General features: G+C 37.2%; 1 protein-coding gene across 1 annotated transcript; it reads left to right on the top strand.

Moving 5' to 3' along the window:
- The first annotated feature begins 1,975 nt into the window (after positions 1-1,975).
- LOC121408932 (protein cramped-like) lies at positions 1,976-21,987 on the top strand. Its single transcript, XM_041600657.1, has 19 exons — positions 1,976-2,154; positions 2,543-2,841; positions 3,826-3,947; positions 5,796-5,888; positions 6,548-6,608; positions 7,807-7,927; positions 8,166-8,251; positions 9,125-9,236; positions 9,772-9,853; positions 10,119-10,829; positions 11,487-11,630; positions 12,032-12,376; positions 12,913-12,984; positions 14,307-14,559; positions 15,285-15,430; positions 15,821-16,358; positions 17,588-17,745; positions 18,846-19,007; positions 20,467-21,987. Exons 1-19 carry the CDS (start codon positions 2,093-2,095, stop codon positions 20,659-20,661), a joined length of 3,762 nt encoding a protein of 1,253 aa, XP_041456591.1. The 5' UTR covers positions 1,976-2,092; the 3' UTR covers positions 20,662-21,987.
- The last annotated feature ends 554 nt before the right edge of the window (positions 21,988-22,541 follow it).

Raw genomic sequence — 22,541 nt, 5'->3', positions numbered from 1 at the left:
TTTTTTTTCTTTGCTTGTCAAATTTTTCCTGAGAAAAAATTACTGTGATTTGGCAGTAAAGACCTTTTGTCAAAAATTCCTAGACAAAATGCCCCCTGGCCCTGTAGGGAAATTTTGGATCCGCCACTGATTATATTTCAAATGGGAATAAGACTCAGTGGCCTAAAACTTGATTGAAAAAATATTCTAAGCTGTAGGGCAAGGCTTCAGTCTCCAAGCTCACGACTGTACAAGTACGTCCACTTCCTTGGCAATTCTGGCTGAATTCCTATCCCGGCAGCCTGACATCCACCCTTGAGACCAAGAAATGAAATTAAAGAAAGTAAATCAGGGAAAAACAAGGAATGGAAAGGGGCACAATGAATTACATCATTTTATTTTGAATTCTGTAAAAAAAAATTATTAATTAATTTTATTAAAATTCAAGCCCCCAAATAAAACACTTTTTTATTGATGGCTACCCTCAGCCTGACATGCCCACACAGATACACCTAGAACATTTTCACATTTCGGAGGCAGAGTGATATCGCCCCGAGCCACCACTGACCACCCTCGTAAAAGTATTTTTTGTTCCACTCAAAACATCCACACCACGGTCACACTGAAAGAAATTGAAGCATATTAATTATTGCAACTTAAATTCAACTCTCTACACCAGGGAAACTCAATATGAAAAATAAACTGTACAAAAAATAGGCCTAAAAATAATAAATTTAAAGTGAAAAATTAAGCCCCCCCCAAAAAAAAAAAATTTTATTGAGGGCTACCCTCAGCCCGGCATGCCCACACAGCTACACCCGAATATTTTAATTCGCATTTCGGGGGCAGGAGTGAAATCGCCCCGAGCCCCCACCCACGTAAAAGTATTTTTTGTTCGACTCAAACATCCACACCACAGTCACACTCAAAGTCAAAGAAATTAAAGCATATTGATTATTGCAACTTAAAACTCAACTCTACACCACGCAAATTTAATATAAAAAATAAAATGTAAAAAAAAATAGGCCTAAAAATAATCAATTTAAATTGAAAAATTAAGCCCCCCCCCAAAAAAAAACCATTTTTTTATTGATGGCTAGCCTCAGCCCGGCATGCCCACACAGCTAAACCTTGAATATATTTTTTTCGCATTTCGGGGGCAAGAGTGAAATCGCCCCGAGCCCCCACCCACGTAAAAATATTTTTGAGCGACTCTAACATCCACACCACAGTCACACTCAGTCAAAGAAATTGAAGCATATTATATCACTACAATCTTAGAGCTCGAAACCAGGGAAAATCAATATAGAAAAAATTAAAAAATATATATTTACAAAAAAAAGGGCAGAGCCTCTATGACTATACGACACTGCCTAGCTTCAAACTCTAGTTCACTCTCACTCAGTCAAGCTCAGCTCTTTGACTGTGCACGCCCACTTCCATTGTGGATTCGGGCTGAATCCCACCCCGTCAGTTTAGGCGGCCGAGCTACAGAGAATTACGATGAAGAGCAGCGGACCGTTCATCGGTTGTTCGCTTCTTGCGACCAGAGAGAAAAAGGTGAAAAACTTGAACAAAATCGTGCAAATACACCAAATTGTATCCTTGTGATGAGAAAATGGAGGTAATGGAATACAACAAAGTCCATCTTCTGCGATAAAAGTGGTACTTTGAGGAGAAATTATCACAAAATCAAGTCAGTTGTTGAGCGGGGCCGAGCCGAGCACCGACACAGTTAATACACGCGCGCCTATGGGAATCGCGAGCTGTCGAAAAAACGCCTAAAATTACACTTTTTTTTAATTTCATTGAAAAAAAAGTAATAAAAAGTGAAGAACATTACCATCAGACCTTATCTCTAGAAAATCTTTACAAGAAATTTCGAAATGACGGAAAAATAGACGCAAATTTGTGGAAAAAAAATCTCGTAATGGGTGGGACAACTCGGCCCGCGGTCCGAGATGTCCCGTGGTCCGAGTTGTCCCGTCCCCGTCGTACCAGTGCGTTGCTGATTCTACACCGGTCAGCAGTGTGCTGATGTTTTTGCGAGAAAAACTCCATAAAATGTGACTTTTGGAAAATTGTTGTATCTTGATATTTGCTTATTGAAGTCATGGGTCGACACAAGAAAGTGAATTCAGAGACTAAATCACCAAAATGTGCATCTACGAGAAGGTAAGTTGTGTTTTTGTGAGGTCTGCAAGAAGCCTTTGTTGAGATTCCAATTTTCTGAAAAATATTTTTTTTCTTTTCGTTGTTGGCCGATTGTAAAATAAGATCGTCGGTTAATGAATATACCATTCAATTTATGATATGAAACCTATTCTGATGGAATCGCAATACGTTTTTGATGTGAGATATTTATTATGACATTCCTTTTGTGCATTTGTGATTGTTTAATTTAGGCTTTAAAATCCGTATTTTGGAAGTGATTCTCGCATTGAAATTACACATCGGCAGCCATTTTGAAAATGTTGGCTGTCAACGCTACTCGAGACAAAAACTGAAATTTGATAGTATTCGATTTCCTATCGCTATTATCATTGTTTCATTGTATTTTTAGGATGCCTGCGACATCTGGGAGTGGAAATACAAAAGAAACCAGTAAAAGTAAGAAGAAAAGTACTGCTGGAGAAAGAAAAGGCAATGCCAATGGGACTGGTGCTTCAGAGACATCAACTGGGCGCGGAGGCGTGAAGCCTAAAGCTGAGTCGGCACCACCCGAGGATCAAGGCCAAGCAACAACACTAGCAACTTCCACTCGAGTCATAACAACTCCATCAAGATATAGTTTTCCTTTCTTACGTTCAACTGTCAAGAAACCGGCAAAAATTCAAAGTTCACCGCCTGGACCATCTCAAGGTAGATTTTAAGGAGCACATGGACATGATGGAGGTCTACCCAAAAATAAAAATATATAAGATAGACATTGACTTTGAGTAGATCTAATGCCATTTCTTTTTCAGGACGTTTCCATTAAAAAATCTGCCAGTTTCCAAAGCAATATGTCCCAGCAGATCCACCCATAAACCTTAAACTAAATCAATTTTGTCTTTGGGGAGCGTATATGTGATGAAATTTAATTGTTCGCAATCTTTTTTATTTATTTTGTTCTGATATTTTCACATTGTTCAAAATTAATTTCCTTTTTAAGCTAGATATTTTAAACTTTTTTTCAGTGAAGATTAGGGCAGGAGTGTAGTCATTTCTCATCACTTGCTCTTATGTAATAAAACTCATCTAATTTTGCTTGCCATAATTGTATAGATATTTAGTTCAGGGTTTCAATAGATCAATAGACACTTTCAGATCCCATACTTTGAAACACCCAAAAGAACGTACGCTCTAGACCATGACCATGTATTTTAGTTCCATGTCTTTATATGGACTAGCAAGTCTGTCAGCACATATCGAAGAAGAAGTTTCTTTTGCAGTGAAAAATGAAAGGATTCATGCTAGTTTCTCAAATTTGGGTTCTACCTGTATTACAGAGAGATTGTGTGCGGTATAAAAGGCATGACCACATTGGTCAGATCATGCTAAGAGTACGCGCACTACTGTGTATTGATCAATAAGTTTTCGTGTTGCATATCATTTACGCATCAGGATTTAAGTGCTATTTATTTAAGTCGTACTTAAACCTTTGTGAAACACCCCCCTGGTATTTATATCAGTCTAAATTCAATGGTACTCATAAACTTACAACCAGATGATTTAAAGTTTCTTGTACAAGAGATCATTATTAATGGTCAACATTGTAGAAAATGGTGCTGGCACACTTGTTTTCTCTCGTTGAATGATCTCTTCTTTTGGTTTCTTTTAAAATTCATTATGATTTACTTACAGATAAAAGTAAAGAGAAGGATAAAGAGAAACAGGGCAAAGCAGAACAACCCAAGGCTGAAAGAAAGAGATGGGAAGCTTGGAGCAACCAAGACAAAAACCTTTTCTTTGAAGCAGTTGCTGAGGTAAAAACCAACAGGATATTCTTAACCTCTTTATGCATATTGAAGTGTCTTGAGACTTGAACATCATGCCTCAGAACTACCACGGGCCGATTGCACGAAAGGGTCTTTGCAACCATCGTCTTTCGTGTCGCCCATTTATTATGATGCGCCGTGTGAAACAGATTTTACATAAATTAATTGCAAACATATTGTATTCATCCGTTAAAGTAAACAAAATCTTTCTTTATAAAATGATGTGATGTATCATAAAATTGTACACAAATTTATTTAAATGCTAGCTAACAAAGTTAATTTGTTTATCATACATTTCAGAAATATATTTCATGTACAGCGCATCATAAAAGATTGGCGACACGAAAGACGGTCCTTGGAAACACTTTTTCGTAGAATCGGCCCCATGTGATTAGTTTTTATCCTTTTTGATGAGGATTGTCATTTATACAATACAAATCAGAGAGTTGGAAAGAGTACTCATTATTTATCAATTTTTGTCTCGCCCACGTCTACCATTGGTGAAGGCGAGACTAGGATACAATTGTCCGTCCGTCACAAACATTATGACACATAACTCTGCAACCGTTTGTCACTTTTCAACTAAACTTGGATGATAGATGTACTCAGGGGACTTGCATGTTATGCTGCTGTCGGAGGTCACATGGTAAGGTCAAAGGTCATTTTCAGGTCAATGTAAAATTTACATGCAGGACTCTCTTATGACACAACTCCCAAACCGTAAGTCACTTTTCAACCAAACTTGAATGGTAGATGTAGTTAGGGGACCTGCATGTCATGCTGCTGTTGGAGGTCACATGGTAAGGTCAAAGGTCATTTTCAGGTCAATGTAAAATTTACATGCTGGACTCTCTTCTGACACATTACTCTGCAAGTGTAAATCACTTTTCATACAAACTTGGGTTGTAGATATATTTGAGGATTTTGCATGTTATTCTGCAGTCGGAGGTCACATGGTAAGGTCAAAGGTCATTTTCCGGTCAACATTAAAGTTGACGTGCAAGACTCTCTTATGACACACAACTCCACATCCGCAAGTCACTTTTCAACCAAACTTGGGTTGTAGATATATTTTGGAGACCTGCATGTCATGTTGCAGTAAGAGTCAAATGGTAAGGTCAAAGTTCATTATGAGGTCAACATTAAAGTTCACGTGTACATGTAAGACTCTCTTATTGCAAATGTTATTCCGTCCCAGTTATCTTACAATGAACTTTTGATATACCGTAATTCTGTTGCATGCCCTCGCAAATCCCAATATTTCTGGTTACTTTCACAAGTGAGCAAGACACCACATGGCTTATGCCTTGTTAGTTTATATGCTTCTAAAGACTGTAAAATACCACATACATGCACATATATGTTCTTAAGAATTCCCATTATGGGGAATGGAATGTTTTATAAAAGAATTGATATAATGAGTTTAAATTCTTGATATTTAATACATTATCCACCCCATAATATTTTCAGTTTAGTGAATTTGAAATGAATGCAATTACATATGTACCTTTGGTCCCTATTCCCTATCGATTGGTTTGACAAAATGTATTCATTTTCTTCAGGTAATACCAATTTTGAAATTACATTAAAAAAGTCACTAATATTTTTTCGTCCTGTTAATTTTTTTACTGAAAGGATTTTCAAAGTTAAATTCATAATTGATACTTTTTCTACTAGTTTTAATGTATTTTAATATATCATTGATCTTTCAAGATTATCTTTTAAGGTTACTGCAGTTTAATTTGTTAAGATTTTAAAAGTTAAAACTATTTGATTAAGCAGATATGATGTAAATGAACAATGCTATGTCACTGGTCTTTTTTATTTACTTTACAGCATGGTAAAGATTTTGAATCTATTCAAAGATATATTGGGCAGAGGCATAAAAAGCTTGGATATCCACCGAATCAAAACAAAAATAAAGATCAGGTAAGATAAAGGTAGAGTTTCATGAAGCATCTTGTCACTGATTTTCACTCACAAAGTCGCTCTCAGCCAATCAGATACAAGCATTTCTATAGCTTATATCAGTTGCTGTGAACATCAAGCTCTATTTTGTTTCATGAAATGCTCCCTAGAAAGGTTATGATGACATCAACTTTATCATGCTTGTAAGATAATTGATTCCATGGCCTTTCTTTTGGCAACAACGGTCCAGCAGTTGAAATTTTGTGAATAAGCTTTAATCTTAAATCTTAATCACTTATCTAATCCCAATCCTTACATTATTCTGATCCAGAACTCTCTCACAACCTGAACTTCATTTGTTCAGGGATATTAGGTCATTAGTAAACATTGGATTTGGATCACTCAAGAATTCTATCAGAAAGTATTGCATCAATGTGAAAAGTACAATTGAAAAAGTATATTTGAAAGTTTTGTTTATAAGAGTTAACATGAAATGAAATTCATTTTCTTAATAAAGAATAGTTCTTTCAAATTTCTTTGAAAGGATTCCCTCCAAGCACTGGATATCGAGTTAATATTTAGGGAATATTGGATAGCCTTGAGTGGGATGCGTAGAAATATTGTACGAGCAGAAGAACAATATTGCTAATGTTCATTTATTTTCATTTCCTGTTGTACAGGTTCGTCACTTGTATTATCGTACCTGTCATAAACTCCTGAAGTATGTCAAGCCATTGCCTGGTAAGTATCTCAGTGTTTCATTCCAACATTTTCATTTAATTTGGCAAATATATGAACTCTCGGGGAATTCCATGAAATATGTACCTCCGACGCCATGTATGTGGGACCCTCATGAAATTTTCTGTCCCTGATTTCTGGTTCTTTTGACAGTCTGTAATGCTCTTATATGAGCATGACTTCAGTCAGTTTATGAAGTGAAGTAAAACTTGAGAAAAATGGGGATCGGATGTACATGAAGGTTGATTGTTTTACCAAATTGCCCGCCTTCTATAAAAGGTCCGGATATTGGCTTTTGAATTTCAAAAAGTCTTATTAGTTGGTGGAGCGCTGTGGCCCAGTGGATTAGTCTTCGGACTTTGAAACAGAGGGTCGTGGGTTCGAATCCCAGCCATGGCGTAATTTCCTTCAGCAAGAAACTGATCCACAATGTGCTGCACTCAACCCAGGTGAGGTAAATGGGTACCGGTAGGAAGTAATTCCTTAAAAAGCTGTGTGCGCTATGAACGCCTAGCTTAGCCGGGTAATATAGGAGCGCCTTGAGCACCTTACAAGGTGGATATGTGCGCAATATAAATACCCTATATATTATTATTATTAGTTAAAACTTGTAAGAATCCGCACAGATAAAGTGAAAGTGTATCACTAAAGATCCTCCCTTAGTATTATGTCAAACGATTAAGGTCAAATGTCTTTTAGGGTCAACAAACTTTGACCATGTTGGGGGTATTTGTGGAATTGTTATAGCTTTGATCCTGTGCAAGTTTCAGGTTACATGATGAAGGTCAAAGGTCATTTAGGGTCAAAAAACTTTGATAATATTGGGGGTATTTGTGGAATTGGCATCAGAACTAAGAAAGTTTATAGATCTAGTTCATGAAACTTGGACATAAGAGTAACCATGTATCTTCAGATATCCTGTGCATGTTTCAGGTCACATGATCATGGTCAAAGGTCATGTTGGATCAATAGACATTTTATTATCATATCAGTGTTTTCTTTTGTGAATAATTATTTAATAGTGGCTGTTTTCAAAGTTAGAACTGCTGGTATATTGAATCGCATAATGCAGGCGAGACGGCCAGAGGCGTTCCACTTGTTAGAATAAGTCCTCTGTCGTTTTGTTAAAAACGGTTGATATATTTTTCAAAGAAGTACCCTACCTATAGTTATAAGACTCTTTTAATTACCCCTTGTACAGATCAACCGAGAGTGAATAGTGAATTGTATGCTTTGGTGAACTATGGAGAGCTGCGTAAGAAACTCAAGGGTGGCCTCACTGCAAAATGGGGTCAGAAACTAAATGAGTTAGTTTCTCAGGGGTAAGTATTTATGTTTTTTTTTAAATCATTGTAAAGTCAATCAGTAATGCCAACTTATTTTTCATAGTATATGTTTATGCTTTTGTTTACTGGTTGTCAGATGAATTTATGTTTTCTCATTTATACATCCCAATTTGAAGAGGACCATTTGATGGATCACCTTCAAGTTTGATCTAGATATGCCTATGTAGGAGTAATTATGTGTAAAATTCAATTCATTTCTTATGTTTATTTACAGGTCAACATCAATTCGTTTCAAAGGGAGAAACCTCAAGTTGAAAACTCCTGTTTGCAAGGCTCTTAAGAAACTTAAGGGTGTAGATAGTAAGTAATGTTTTCATTAAAGGGGAACTCCACCCCAACAAAAAAGTTGATTCGGATAAAAAGACAAAAATCAATAAAGCGTGATGCTTATCAACATGGATAAAAAAAACAAGAAAGTAATGACATTTTAAATTTTGTTTATTTTCATAAAAGAGTTATATGCACAACACAATAAGGATATACAAATGAGTGAGCTGATAATGTCATAGCCTATTTCTTTTATGTTATTTGAAATATAATTTCGTGAATTCTTTCCTCATAATACAATGAAAAAAGTTTGATTTCTGAGTGAACATGTGAAATAGTCATTGTAGCCTATTTTCACTTGACCAAGAAGGCCCGTATGGTCCAAAATTCAAAATTTTGTATTCATCATAAAATTCATCTTACATTGTGCCTGATAACACCTATTCCTCTGATCATAAGTGATCCAGTGCAGCAGTATACACAACACATGGAGACCATGCCCGTCATGAAAAATTTTAATGAGATGAGAGATAATAAGACATTGTTAATATCTTTATGAATAAGTGACTTCTTGGCATATATAGTACCCCAGCCATTTCTTTCTGACCAGGGGGATTGCAGTAATGATGATTTAGCAGCTAAATGTTTTTTCTTTGATTTTGATTCTTGAGGCCCCATTGCATTAAAGTTACTATTCTCGTAACTTTGCCATCTAATGGTAACTTCTCTGAAATCCTTGATTCTGATTGGTTGTCGAGCATTGTTACCATGGCAGTTACCATTGGAAGGCAACGTTACAATAACAGTAACTTTTATGCAACGGGGCACTGGACAGATTTACTCATTGCCTTTAAAAGGTTCTTTAGGTGTTTAAAATTCATAATGATGTTTAAATCTTGATTACAGAGAATGAAGAGAAACCAACAAAGTTACCAGCCAGGGTATTGCTGGAGTTGCAGCCACGTAGCAATGCAGCTTGGGCAGAGGTTCAAGGAGTGGCACACAACCCAAGGTTGAGGTAAGTTAATGCTTCTTGTTGTGGCCCAGTGGATTAGTCTTCGGACTTTGAAACAGAGGGTCGTTGGTTCGAATCCCAGCCATGGCGTAATTTCCTTCAGCAAGAAACTGATCCACAATGTGCTGCACTCAACCCAGGTGAGGTAAATGGGTACCGGTAGGAAGTAATTCCTTAAAAAGCTGTGTGCGCTCTGAACGCCCAGCTTAGCCGGGTAATATAGGAGCGCCTTGAGCACCTAATAAGGTGGATATGTGCGCAATATAAATACCCTATAGTATTGTTATTATTCTCTGTTAGAGAAAAGTTGAGAAAATTTTATGTAGAATTTGAATCCGTTTTCACTGACAAGTGTTATAGGTTATCATAAATCCTTGTATTTGATTGGCTGGGAGCTATTAGTCAGTGAAAGTCACCAACATGAATTCATGAAATGCTCCCATTGGTTATCTGTAACGATGTATGATTGCTTTGTTTCAGACAATATTTGGAAACAATATAATTTTTTTTCTTCCTCATTGTAATTTTCTTTGTTCAGATTGGTGGTACCACTCCAGAAGGACATGGGGAATCTGCTGAGATTCCTGTCAGAGAAATGGACTCCTCATAGACTCAGACTTGTATCCTTAATCATGCAAATAGAAGAGTAATCTTTTCAAAAAGAATTTGAAAAGATATATCCAATGATTTAGTAAGTGTGTTGCGTCAATAATCTTGCTTGATCTAGTGAACATAATGGGGAACCTTTTTTTTAATTCCTGTTAAATTTGAAGAGTAGTAACTTCCACCTAATAAAATCTTTGTCATGTAGTTGAGGAGGGTAATTTGTATGAGTATGTTTAGGATTATTGCAATGGTATTCCTTAACTGCACAATTGATCTCAGCTTCATTCATTGAAACCAGAGGACAAGAGTAACTTTAACCAAGTCAAGATACATCTACCAAAGGGTTCTACTGTCATCCCTTACAAGAAGCTACACGGTCGCTTCATCCACGCCAACAGCAAGACACCGTTCACCCTGGTAGCTACCGATCAATCACCATCAAAGAATGAATCAGGGGAGGTTGATTTAAGAGGAGAGGATTCCAAGGAAGATATCACAGACAGAATACTTCATCCTGAGTTCGATAACGATATCAAGATGGAGGTTGATCTCCTGGACAACCACCATCCTTCGGAACCCTTGATGCAGGAGACAATGCCATCTATGTTCAGCGATGGTAACTCCATAGGGGATCTCCTGTCTAACATGGCTAATGGATCGTTGGAGCAGACCAATGGGAACCTTTCATTCAGCAACCTATCGTTGTCGTTGTCGACCAATCAGAACTCTCTGTCACTAGCACCTCCAGCAAGCAATATCCTGATGCAGCATGATGCCATGGAAACGAACAATCCTGCATCCTCGTCACTGGTTGGACCAGCCGGGGATGGGGGTGTAAGTAATGGAGTAGAACAAGACTCATCAGATGATTGTATCAAGATGGATGTTATTGAATTGGAGGAAGAGAAAAAGGAGATGGATGAATTGCTCAAGGAAGGACTAACTGCTGCTACTGCTGTTGGTATGACTGCTACAGACATCTATCTCATGGTATGTCAAGCCTGCAGTCATTTTTCATAAATCTTACCTTGTACCTTGTACTTCTATTCCCTGAAGTCCTCCACAAGGAAGGGTAATTCAGGGTTGATGAGAGTGGGAGTATTATTACTTTTTTTGTTGTTGTTGCAGGTTTTGCATGTTTAGTTTTGACTTAAGTATGTCAGTGCTTTTGGTGGATACCGTATCGGCTGTGAGACTATTCCAGTGAGAGATTGCTTCAGGGAAGAAGGAATTAACCAGTTGGGTGGTTGTGATGAACTTTGAAGTGACCCCATACAGTTCATCATGGGATCTTCTAATCTTGTTATTGTCTTCCTGTAATTAATCTATAATAAATGCATATTCAAATATGTATTGAAAATGATTGGTACATGTGTGTTAAGTCAAAGCAATTTGGTACATTGTGAAATATTTCTGTGTGTCTAAATACCCATGTTAATGTTTCATCAAAGGGTTTATTCGTGCTTAAGATGATTATTCTCATTACGTAATGTAAGAAGGAATTACTGAAATTGTTAATGATGCTCTAAATTCTCTGAAGATTTTTCTTTTGCTACAAATTGGACAACCACTTGCTAATGTGAAACACAGGGAGTTGAAGAAAGTTATGGATGCTGTTAATTTTCTCCCATGATTGTGTGATTTCAGATGGGGCAGCCAGAAATGTTGAAGTTTGAGTATGACTTTGTAAAGAAGGAGCATCCTGTTCATGATGTTTCTTCTAATCATATGATGAAGAAACTTGTTCATCTTGCCAAAACTTCTTACGTGGAAGTATCCAATCGCAAAGAGGTAAATATATTTTACAAACTTGTATTTGTCAGTCAGTGTTTGACTTTTTGTAAATATGTTTGTTTTGTATGTTCAATACCATGTAAAAATGCAAATTTCCATTTATTTATTTATTTGGACAACTACCTTATGAACCTTGTGATGTTAGTACATGATGATTTAGACAATTTATGCATTTTAATATTTATTTCATTGTCTTTTTCCCCCCTAAAATTATTATTAGTTTATCAGACACAAAATGTGGGGGATACAGGAAGCTTTGTTTGTAGGTTTTTTTCTGTCCTATTTCAGACTTGCCAACCATCCCAATTCAATTTGAATTGTCCAGATGTATCACTTTCAAAATGGCAAAAAAATTGGGACACCCACATTTCAAACCTTTTATCGCTTTACCTGTACAGTATGTGTCAGTCGGCGTTGTGACCTCGCCCATCCGTACCAATACACCACCCTCCAAAGCCAACCAATCATGCTCTACCAGGAGCCCCTCTACCAACAGCCGTAGCCCTCGTGGGGCAGGATCAAAGGGTACCACTAGGGGTAACAACCCCACCACCAACACCAAGAACCAAACCAAGTCGATCATTGCCAGTAAGTCTGATGCTAATGATAAGAAGGAAGGCGATGAGGATGGTGTACACTTTGCTGTTCCTAAAGCTGCTGCACCTGTTGCTGCTAGGAGGAACCAGGAACCAAGCCATGCTCAAGAGGGACAAGAGGTTCTTAATCAACTAGAACAGATGAAGGTTTGTTCATACATGTACTTTTAGTCTATCTAAAGCATTGTTAAATGGTCAACAATGTGAAGTATTATTTAACATGGGTGTTTGATTTTTCAGCTGTTGATTCTTAGTAACCAAATATAATTTTGCTGATGAGGTTTATAGTACACCATGTGGAGTGTTATAGAAACAGTGGTTAGAAGAATAGAAGAAATGGATAGGCGAGAAAGTGGAGATTTGAGAGTAGAGTATTCTTTCTTGAAAGTAGTCCTGAAAAGGACTGTAAACCAGAAGGAATTGATGAGTGAGAACAGCTTGAGTAGTAGAGCTGATGAGGACATGCTGGCTTGAGTCAGCGAGTAAAGATGATGAGTAGTAGAGAGACTCGACGTTTCGGACAGGTTGACTGTCCCGTCTTCAAATATAATTTCGTATCAAGCCACACAAAATTTTCTGAAATTTCCATCCTTTCAAGTGTTCCACTAATATACCATAGTGATTATTTACTAAATACTCAATAAGTTATCTCTTTTTCTGTATTTTATATTATGATATTTCAGAGGCCACCAGCAAACTTTTTACTTCCTAGAATGAAGAAGAGACAAAGAGGAGTGAAGCCCCTAGTAGTTCAGGTAAGACAACCTTTGAACAAATAAGGAGGGGGTTGGACTGACCAACTCTGGATGGTCTCTCATTGACTGTGTGCTGTAAAAGGCTAATTTTAGATATATCTCTTAACCCTATCTAGGCTGGGGTATATCGGGAGTTCATATGACCGGGGGGGGGCCTCCCAGGCTCCCCCCTAAGATGTCGACCGCGCGATCGCGCCGAAAATTGGCACGCGGGTTGCCTGGGACATAATCTACAAGATCGTGTCGTAATTTATTTCATGCGAAATGCTATTACGTGATTATGCTAATTTATGCGTAATTAGTATGCGAAATCATACTTTTTCCTCTAACTCCCTAAATAAAGCTCCAAATGTACTAATTTGTGGTATAGAAACTCTTTGTGCTGTTCTTAGCAAGTGTACATGAAAAAAATCAAATCATTTTCTTATGTATTATATTGTTTTTTGCAATTTCTTATGTATTTCTTTGTTTTTTGACCTTTTGTTTTTCATTGTTTTTTCAATGAAATTTGTTGGGGACTCTTCTGTGATCATAAAAAGCATAAAATAATTGCTTTTAGACCAGGAAAAATAAAAATAATCATGCATTTATGAATTTTGGTTGAAAACACAATTTGCATTGACTTTGTACACGAAATCACGTTTTTGAGCAATTTTTGGTCTGACATGCACTTACATAATGTTGCGTAATTTCGGAACCACGTACCCGGGTGACGCAAAATTGGTCTCAAAAGTTGCGCAAGACTTGAAAGTAAAAAGTCAGCGAGCGGCGCGGTCAAAAAATTTCGCGCAGCGAAAATACCGCACAATTTGTTAAGGGGGGCCTCCGAGGCCCCCCCTGGCCTAGATTGGGTTAAGATAAATATTAATAATACAGAGAATGAATTATCTCATTAATTTTATTTTTGTAGAGACATTAAAATGTTTTTGAGAGAAAAAGCACCCATTTTTGCTTCTTGGTAACACAATTAGTGTGGTATGAAGGCATTGAGTGGTGAATTAGTTTGTCATTCAAGTGGGTCTATATAACAAGACTACACTGCCCAGACTGTTGCATTATGGGCAGTGAACCTGGCCAGATATGGGTAGTACTAGTTGAGATGGTGCTACTATGGCTGTTAGTCTGACTCTGTATGCCCTTTGAGTACTCTGTCAGTTTAAGATAATACATTTAATGAAAATAATGAGAAACTTAAAATGCAAACTGATTTTATGCAACATGCAAAACTGGATATTTTTGCATGTTTTACATCACAGTGCATATTTGGATATCGTAAAATTGTAGTTTTCAGCAAGTTTTGTGGTATTTGTCTTATTTTACAGAGGACTATCCTTCCAAGACCACTGCCCCAAGAAAGTCTGACGGATAGCATGGTTTCCATGGCGATAATTAATTCATCCCAAGCCAACATGGGTCAGTTCATGCCTATCAAAGTGAACATGTCATCCCTAGGTACAGTGGTTTCATCCAGAGCTTTACCAAGGCCCATTAAACCCAACGTTGGTGGAGTCTCTACCAATACCATTGCGGGGGTCGGCAAGACCATTACAAAGACCGTCCTAGCTCCGCCATCAGGTAAAGTATTTTCGTCTGGATTGTGATGTGATATTGCTAGTTTGAGACTAGGAATGATAAAGAAGGTGTAAACTAATAGAAAATTAATTTCATGTAGATGATGTAAGCAGACATGATTGCAGTTTCTTATAAAAATTCCAGAAGGCATCAGAAATTCAACAATTCTGAGGTCCAAAGCGATAAAGAAGCTAAATGAGTAAGGGATTTACAAATGATAGAAAAAAGTAATTTGTGATGTGTTCCATTATGCCTATATATAGATGCATGTTATCTAACAATATTGAACAAAACAAAACTGAAAAGAAAAGATTCTAGACACTTTTGGAATGTTTCAAGCAATTCTACTGATTGGATCCTTAGTGTTGAAAATTCAAATTTCTGGCTAGCATCCTCAGTGGTAGAGCATTCCAGCAAGATGGAGCTGAAGAGTTTAAAAGCCTTTGTTCTTTGTATGCTTAGCTGTTTATTACTGATATTTTTTCTAATTTCTTATGAAATAATATCTATTGAGGGAGTAAAATTAAAGATTGTTTTCTTCCGGAGATACTTTATAAGCTCACCGTCCCAAATCTACTACATTGTATTACAGTTAAGATTGGAACCTTTATGAATTCCACAGGTTCTTTTTTATTTAGTATTCCAGAACTTCGGATGGGGGGGGGCATTTGGGGGATGAATTTACCATGAGCCCCCATTTGATATTTTTCTCCCTGGTTTTCTTTCAGGAGCAGCAAAGACAGTAGTGAGGCGGATCATCCCAGTCAACATCACCAACTCACCAGAGAATGCAGGAAACCTGATCAATTCACCAGTACCATTCTCACCAGTTCATTCTCCTATGATGCCAAGTAGTCCTGCACCAGAATCACAGGTATGCGGCTTACAGAGTCTCATCAATGGACTGTCCAGATGAAAAGACTGCAGTCTGGGATTATTTTTATTATTTTTTTTTACTATTACAGTCTAAGCTGTCTTAGTGGTCATGGGCCTACAGTGAAAACTTCAGTGGCCACTAACATTTCCTCCTATTTGAAAGGAGTATGTGTATTAGAACCCGCTATAAAGGTCACTTGTTCCCAGTATCCAAGTTTCTGTTTCCTCTTGAGTGGGCGTAATGGACAGGTTCGACTTTATTTGAAGTGTGTGTCATGTCCCTGTTTAAGTATTTTAAGATCAAATACAGAATCAAGAAACCAGTCATTTATTGAAATATTATAATGAAAGGCAGTTTGTATGTAGTTGAATTTCTCTGTGTTAATAGGTAAATCAAGTGAGCACATCTCAGCTATCTACATCTCCTTCACCATCCGCTGCATCCCCACAACCCCTGGGATCATCTACTCCTGCAAGAGGGTCACCACATCTAGGAGTTGCTGACTCCTCCCTTCTCAACGCTACAGTCATCATCGACCAGGGACCAGCGACACCAGCTCAACCAATCAACAACCAGGTACCAGGTACTCCGGTGCAGCCAATCATCAACCAGGAATCATCCGTACTCAACACTCCCATCATGGTTGATAAGACACATCAGTCGTTACCTGATATGGATTCAACACTCCTTGGTGACTCAACCTTTGATCAGACCTTGTCACCAGCAGTGACTGTGGCTGACTCATCCTTGCTGAACAGTTCTATGGCGTGTAGTGTGACATCTGAAACACCGTCTGCAACCACCACGCATCCGACCACCCCCCTTATCTCACCGCCGGAGATTTCAGCATTGTTGGACATCTCATTGCCAGCATCAGAGAGTGGAGACAACATCTCAATATCATTGGATTCATCAACATTTAAGAGTAAGTTCATGAAAGACTCCAAGGTTGAAGTTTTGATTGCAATTACAATATAGTCTCCAGGGTGCAAGTAAATCCCCTCTCCATGCGTGTGTTGGATTCAAATGACAGCAATAGCTGATATCAGCAACATTGCAGAAGCTGCTTGCATGATCTCAGAACTATTAGTTCAGGGTTTCCAGCATCAAGTTAGATAAAGTTTTAGATGATGATTTTGGGTTCTAAAGTGTAGCTAGTTGGTCACTCCACTTGTCCTTGAGTAAAATTGGAGATGTAATTTATTAAAGGGGAAGTTCACCCTGAAGAAAACTTTGTTGTGAAAATAGCAGAAAAATGGTAAAAAATATTGGTGAAGGTTTGAGGAAAATCTGTTAACGATTAAGAAAGTTATTAGAGTTCAAAATTTTGGATTTGTGACGTCATAAACGAGCAGCTGCCCCATGTGTTATGTAATATAAAATATATGAATTTCAATTTTGTATGGTTCCTGATGACTTAATTTTGTTTTCTTTTCATGATTGGGTGTGAAATGATTTGTCTATTGATATACAAAAGTTACAGTGAAAATCATTTTCAATTTTCTGAGAAAATGACATTTCATTGATTTTTTACCATTCGCTATGTGGGAATGCTGCTCGCATATGACGTCACAAATCAAATAATTGAAATTCTAATAACTCAAACCTTCGGCAATATTTTTTATTATTTTTTCTGCTATTTTTACAATAAACTTTTTGTCAGGGTGAACTTCCCCTTTAAGTTGATTGGCAAAGTATTTAATGTCTCTTTTTTTTCTTTCTGTCTTTGAAAAAGACACGGGTCGTGTGGTCCAGTGGTTAGAGCATTGGACTCATAATCGCAAGGTTGTGAGTTCGAATCCCAACTCTGCCATTGTCTCCACTTTGATAAAAAGGCCCAAGAGTGATATCTGTCGTCTATTACGTCAGCCACTATGACTGATTAACCTAGACGTAAAATGTTTCCAAGGTAATTGGTTATATACCAGCTTGGCGTTTACCAGCAGAAAATGCTGTCCTGTCGAGTTCCTACGGGAGTTACCACAAACAGAAACAGAAACAGAATATTTGGATGATACTAAATTTTCAATGGCAAAATATCATTTCTTCACCTAAAAAACAACTTGAGCTCTTACATAGTGGTCCTTTTTTTTCTTTGTAATATATTAGTTTTGTTATCAACTGATTTTATCATCTCTACTCTATTCTTCTTAGCATTTGGACAGAACATCTCATCTATCAGTCCCAACTCCACTTCCAATGAGCTTCTGAACAGTAGCACCCTATCAAGAGATATTGGTAACATCAGTCCTACATCATCGCCATTTAAGATCAACTCATTAGGTCCTGAAGCACAGTGGTTTAATGGAGAGGTATGTCAATTCTTCCTTTGTACCAGGGGTATTGTCTCCCTAATAATAATATTAATGAAATGTGTTTGTATAGCGCAAAATACATAAGCAAAGTTGCATGTCTCTAAGCGCTTTTCACAAAAGGAGTTGATTTTATTTTGAGTCTCTAAATTAATCGTATGTTTTGCAATTGATTCCAGGAAGCCATCTTACAAAGAGTTGCAATTGATCTGTTCAACCACAACCATGGATAGACAGCAACATCCACATCAATTATGCATGTTTGTTCAAAATGTTTTCTAACTATGATATATATTCATTCATTCATTGTTTTCTTGAAAATACAGTGTGCTTCGCTTTGTGTACAAAGGACATTGTTCAAATTTTTGTAGACAAAATTATGACACTGATTGATTTTCATAGGATTGAGGTTTATCGGATCAATCATACCTCTTTGTCAGATGGGACTCTGATCTGCTTCTTGCCACAAGGAGTCTAAATTGATTTGATATGGCTTCATTTATCATATTATTCATCATATTGCAACAGAAATTGCAATTGTCTCCACAAATTTTCTTGCAACAACCTCAATAGAAAAGTATGTTCTATGACTAGCATCAATTTGAATAGGATGTGTAAGAACTTAGATTTACAAAGATTTCATGAAATAGTTCTTTGCATTTTGGTTCCCATTTTAAAATAAACATTTGTATGTTCTCTCTCTCTTGAAGGAATGTTTTTATTTTTTCATGTGTAAATTTGTTCAATTAACATAATTGAGCCTTTTGTCCATTCGGACAAGGCTATTTTTGTAAATTTTATGACTTGAGATCAGGCACAAGTATTAAATTGGTTTGTTATATAATAAGTGTAAAGAAGATGTGAAATATAATCTTTGCATAGTTTTTAACAGACTAAATTTGGATGATCAAATTATCAAAATAAGAATAGATGTCAGAGTGAAAAATTTTAATTGTCACAATAAACCAGAGTTAGTGCAGTTTCAAATCTGCAAGTAAAAAATCTGTCAATATTAGCTGTACTAGGACTATGCTACCTGTTATCAACTTTCCCTGCACGTACACCTTGAAATGTGAATATGTGTTGTTTTGATTGTACAGAGTTTAGACATCTCTATGTCCAGTCTTCTTGGTCATTTGGAATCACCGGAGAAGAAGGAGAAGAATCAACCCTCAACATCTACTTCTGTCTCGGTGGCTCCTCTGTCCCTTCCTCCTGGTCTACTGTCAGAATCATCAAGAGATTCTATCATCACAAGAGATGTAAGTAACTACAAGTTTGGTTTCCCTTTGAATAATTTCTCCATTGAAATATATAATAATAATAATAATATAGGATATTTATATTGTGCACATATCCACCTTGTTAGGTGCTCAAGGCGCTCCTATATTACCCGGCTAAGCTAGGCGTTCATAGCGCATACAGCTTCTTAAGGAATCACTTCCTACCGGTACCCATTTACCTCACCTGGGTTGAGTGCAGCACATTGTGGATCAGTTTCTTGCTGAAGGAAATTACGCCATGGTTGGGATTTGAACCCACGACCCTCTGTTTCAAAGTCCGAAGACTAATCCACTGGGCCACAACGCTCCACATCCTTATATGTCCTTATGGTTCTATCCATATAGAACATGTGCATATAAAGACCACTTTTCTTATCTTCCTTGGGGTGGGTTCTATATTCAGGTTTCACTATAATAATTGGTCAGTGATGTATATTCTATGGAAAGCTGCAGGAACCTTCAATTCCAAATCAACTTCAAGTAAAAAAATCAAGAACAATTTCTTTTGATTAAGTGCATTGTTTGTAGTTCATTTGTATTCAATTGAACTGAATTTGCTTTTAAGGTCTTATTTCACTTGATTTTGGGGCTTCCACTTGATTTACAATGCGAACATAATTTCTTTCAACTCCCCTAAAAACAAACCTCTTAAAGTAGTATATTACAACTAAGCACTACATTTATTTTGTTCAATCAGTAATTACTTTGTTTCCAGTCTCAGAAAAATATTGTGAATGAAAGTGCATTAAACCTCCCTTTGCCCTATGGTTCTTTGTGTGTTTTTTTTTCTCTGAGTGAGTGATTATAGAACCATCAGAATAGATAATAAGATTACTAAGCACCTGTGTAAGAGGTAGGAAGCTAGCACAAATCATTCTTTTCATCATCGTGTGTAACTAGTCAGCCAGATTGTGAATTCATTATTGCTATAAGATTATTAATGCTGTTTCAAAAACAAGGCTGAAATGGTCATTTTTTTGTTGTTGGCTCGAAGTTTCCAGTCACAACTCTTCTTTATATTTACCTATTTTTTTGTCTCTGGGATTCCTCATTATCCCCACCCACTCTCTCTCTCTCCATAGTACCATTAGCTATATTCTGCATGAAAAGCTGGAGATAAATGAAACTAGAAAAAACATTCTGGTATGATTTTCCATCCTTACCATCTATGTCATAGGCAATTCCATAAAGTTTGTCCACCAGAATCATTATAAACAAGACCTTTGTGTAATTCATCTCCACTTGGTGCCTCATTTGGAAAGGTGTAATGCCTTCAAATTATCCTGGCATAAGTTGTGCATGAAGTGAAGAAAGAATGGGAAAATATGGTGGTTTGACATACCAAAAGGTTGATTACTTGATGAAAATGCCCTCATGTATTTTGAATTACTTCATGAATTGATGTCCAATCTAACTTTGTGTATCGTCTATCTTACAGGTTGACTCTACGCTACAGGTGATGCTGAATGAGAATAGCATAGACTATGTAACTAAGTTTGCTGAACTAGCAGCCCACATCTCAGCGACTCCAGACACACCTCACAAGACCAACATCATTGAAAAGACTCTATCAGAGGAGAATGCACCTACGGAGTCTGGTGCCCATCAGCTACAGCTTTCATCTTCTACATAGAGTTCAATCTTGATGGATGTCTGCCAAGATCGGCATTAGTGACGAGGCTTGTGCAGAGGACAGTTCACCTAAGGAGTCTGCTGCCCATTAGCTACAGCTTTCATCTTCTACATAGAGTTCAATCTTGATGGATGTCTGCCAAGATTGGCATCATTGACGAGACTTGATCAGAGGAGAGCACACTTACAAAATCTTGTGGTCCTTGGCTACAGCTTTCATCTTTTACATAGATTTCAATCTTAATGGATGCCTCTCAAAATCAACATCATTGACAAGACTCTATCAGACAAGAATACACCTGAGGATCTGGTGATCTTCAGCTGCAGCTTTTAACTTCTAAATAGAGTTCCCCCTTGATGGATGGCTGTTGAGGTAAATAACATCGACAAGGATTTAGCACAGGTTTGCTGACTAGAGGTCACCTAAAGAATCTGGAGTTCTCTGGCTAACAGCTATCATATTCTACATAAAGTTGAACCTTGTTGGTTGTTTGTGCTGTTCCCTCAAGGTCGATATCACAACATTGCTTTTGCGAAATAGGATAGCCACCATCCCCCAAAGAAGTATAGCTCCTGTTAGACCTTTCTAGTCTTTAGCTTCGGTTGTCACTTTGTATGTCATGTCCAGGTTGGTCAAGGGTTTTCTGCCATCTCTGATAATCTTGGCATGTCTTAGGGACCAAAATAGCTGAAAAGGTTCCTTGTAGGAGCACACCAAGGTCACACAAACAACCAAACCTTCACATAAACTTCTCATCAGCTATGTAGATCCAATCTTGATGAAATGTCTTCTTCATTTCCTACATTTAAGCACGCACCATAACATCCTTGTTTTGGAGGAATGCATATGGACAGAACCTGATTGACCTCACTGAAGTCTCTTTCTTGCTTTGTAGATTCCAAGAATGTTGGTGAATTTCAATGCCAAAACCAAGCTAGGCTATACCAATGCAGCTTGAGCTCTTTATCTCCTGCATAATTATAATGAGTTGGTAAATACTCATTTTTTGGCAATGTTGGCAAGAATAATTGCAGTTTACTCTATGTCAGCCAGTGGTTGATGATATACCAGAGAGATAAGTCTTTTCATTTAGAACTAATGTTTGTCTTTCCTCACTTCCCTCTCTCCATTACATCATCAACAAATGGGAGTCTTATTTTTGTACAGGAAAGAAGATATATTTAATGTCTGACAGTATTAGCAACATGTATTAGAAAGTGGACAATAGAGGTACCTGGGTCGTTCCATCGGGTTGGGTCCATTTTTGTGACATACCAGAGCTAAAAACATGTGTCTCATTTAATCTAGGAAAATACCTTCCTATGGTCACTCCAGCAAAAAAAAAGGTGTCCCACTTAAGTTTACTAACTAAGTGTCAGGATGTACTGCAATTTCAAACCTGACACTCTATTGCCAATTATATGAATGTGATGTTCATTTAACGTTGGTAAAAGGGAAGTTGATTTGAACAACAACAAATCAAAATAGATTTCAAGATCAAACATGAATTTCTTTGGTTGGAGTCAGATACCTTCCTCACATTGATATATCAACACTACACCACATCTGAATTTATCTTCACTGTGAAATAGAATACTTTGTACCTATGTTACGTTCATATCTTGTCGTTTTCATACCCAACCTACTGGAATAACCCATCTTTGAATTGGTAACTAGTCTTTCATCTTGTGTCACTGTTTGTCATGTTTTCTATCTTAAGAGGCTGATTAATTAAGCTTAGCATTAATGTTATTTCGTGATGTGTATGCTACCCTCCTTTGACTAAAGAAAACAAGTAATAAAAGCATAATTTATTGGAAAAGAGTTAAACTGTGTTTGTCATTTACATAGATGCTTATGATTAAGAATGATAGTAACGA

Source organism: Lytechinus variegatus, chromosome 1, assembly GCF_018143015.1.
Source record: "Lytechinus variegatus isolate NC3 chromosome 1, Lvar_3.0, whole genome shotgun sequence".
NCBI classification, from domain to species: domain Eukaryota; kingdom Metazoa; phylum Echinodermata; class Echinoidea; order Temnopleuroida; family Toxopneustidae; genus Lytechinus; species Lytechinus variegatus.
The sequence above is the reverse complement of the archived record's forward strand: the minus strand, read 5'-3'. Positions and strand labels throughout refer to the sequence as shown.

Excerpts from the sequence above, each read along its gene's own strand:
- LOC121408932 (XM_041600657.1), top strand. The coding sequence starts at position 2,093 with ATGGGTCGACACAAGAAAGTGAATTCAGAGACTAAATCACCAAAATGT. Across the intron at positions 2,842-3,825 it reads ACCGCCTGGACCATCTCAAG|ATAAAAGTAAAGAGAAGGAT; the intron begins GTAGATTTTAAG and ends ATTTACTTACAG. Across the intron at positions 11,631-12,031 it reads AAGTATCCAATCGCAAAGAG|TATGTGTCAGTCGGCGTTGT; the intron begins GTAAATATATTT and ends TTACCTGTACAG.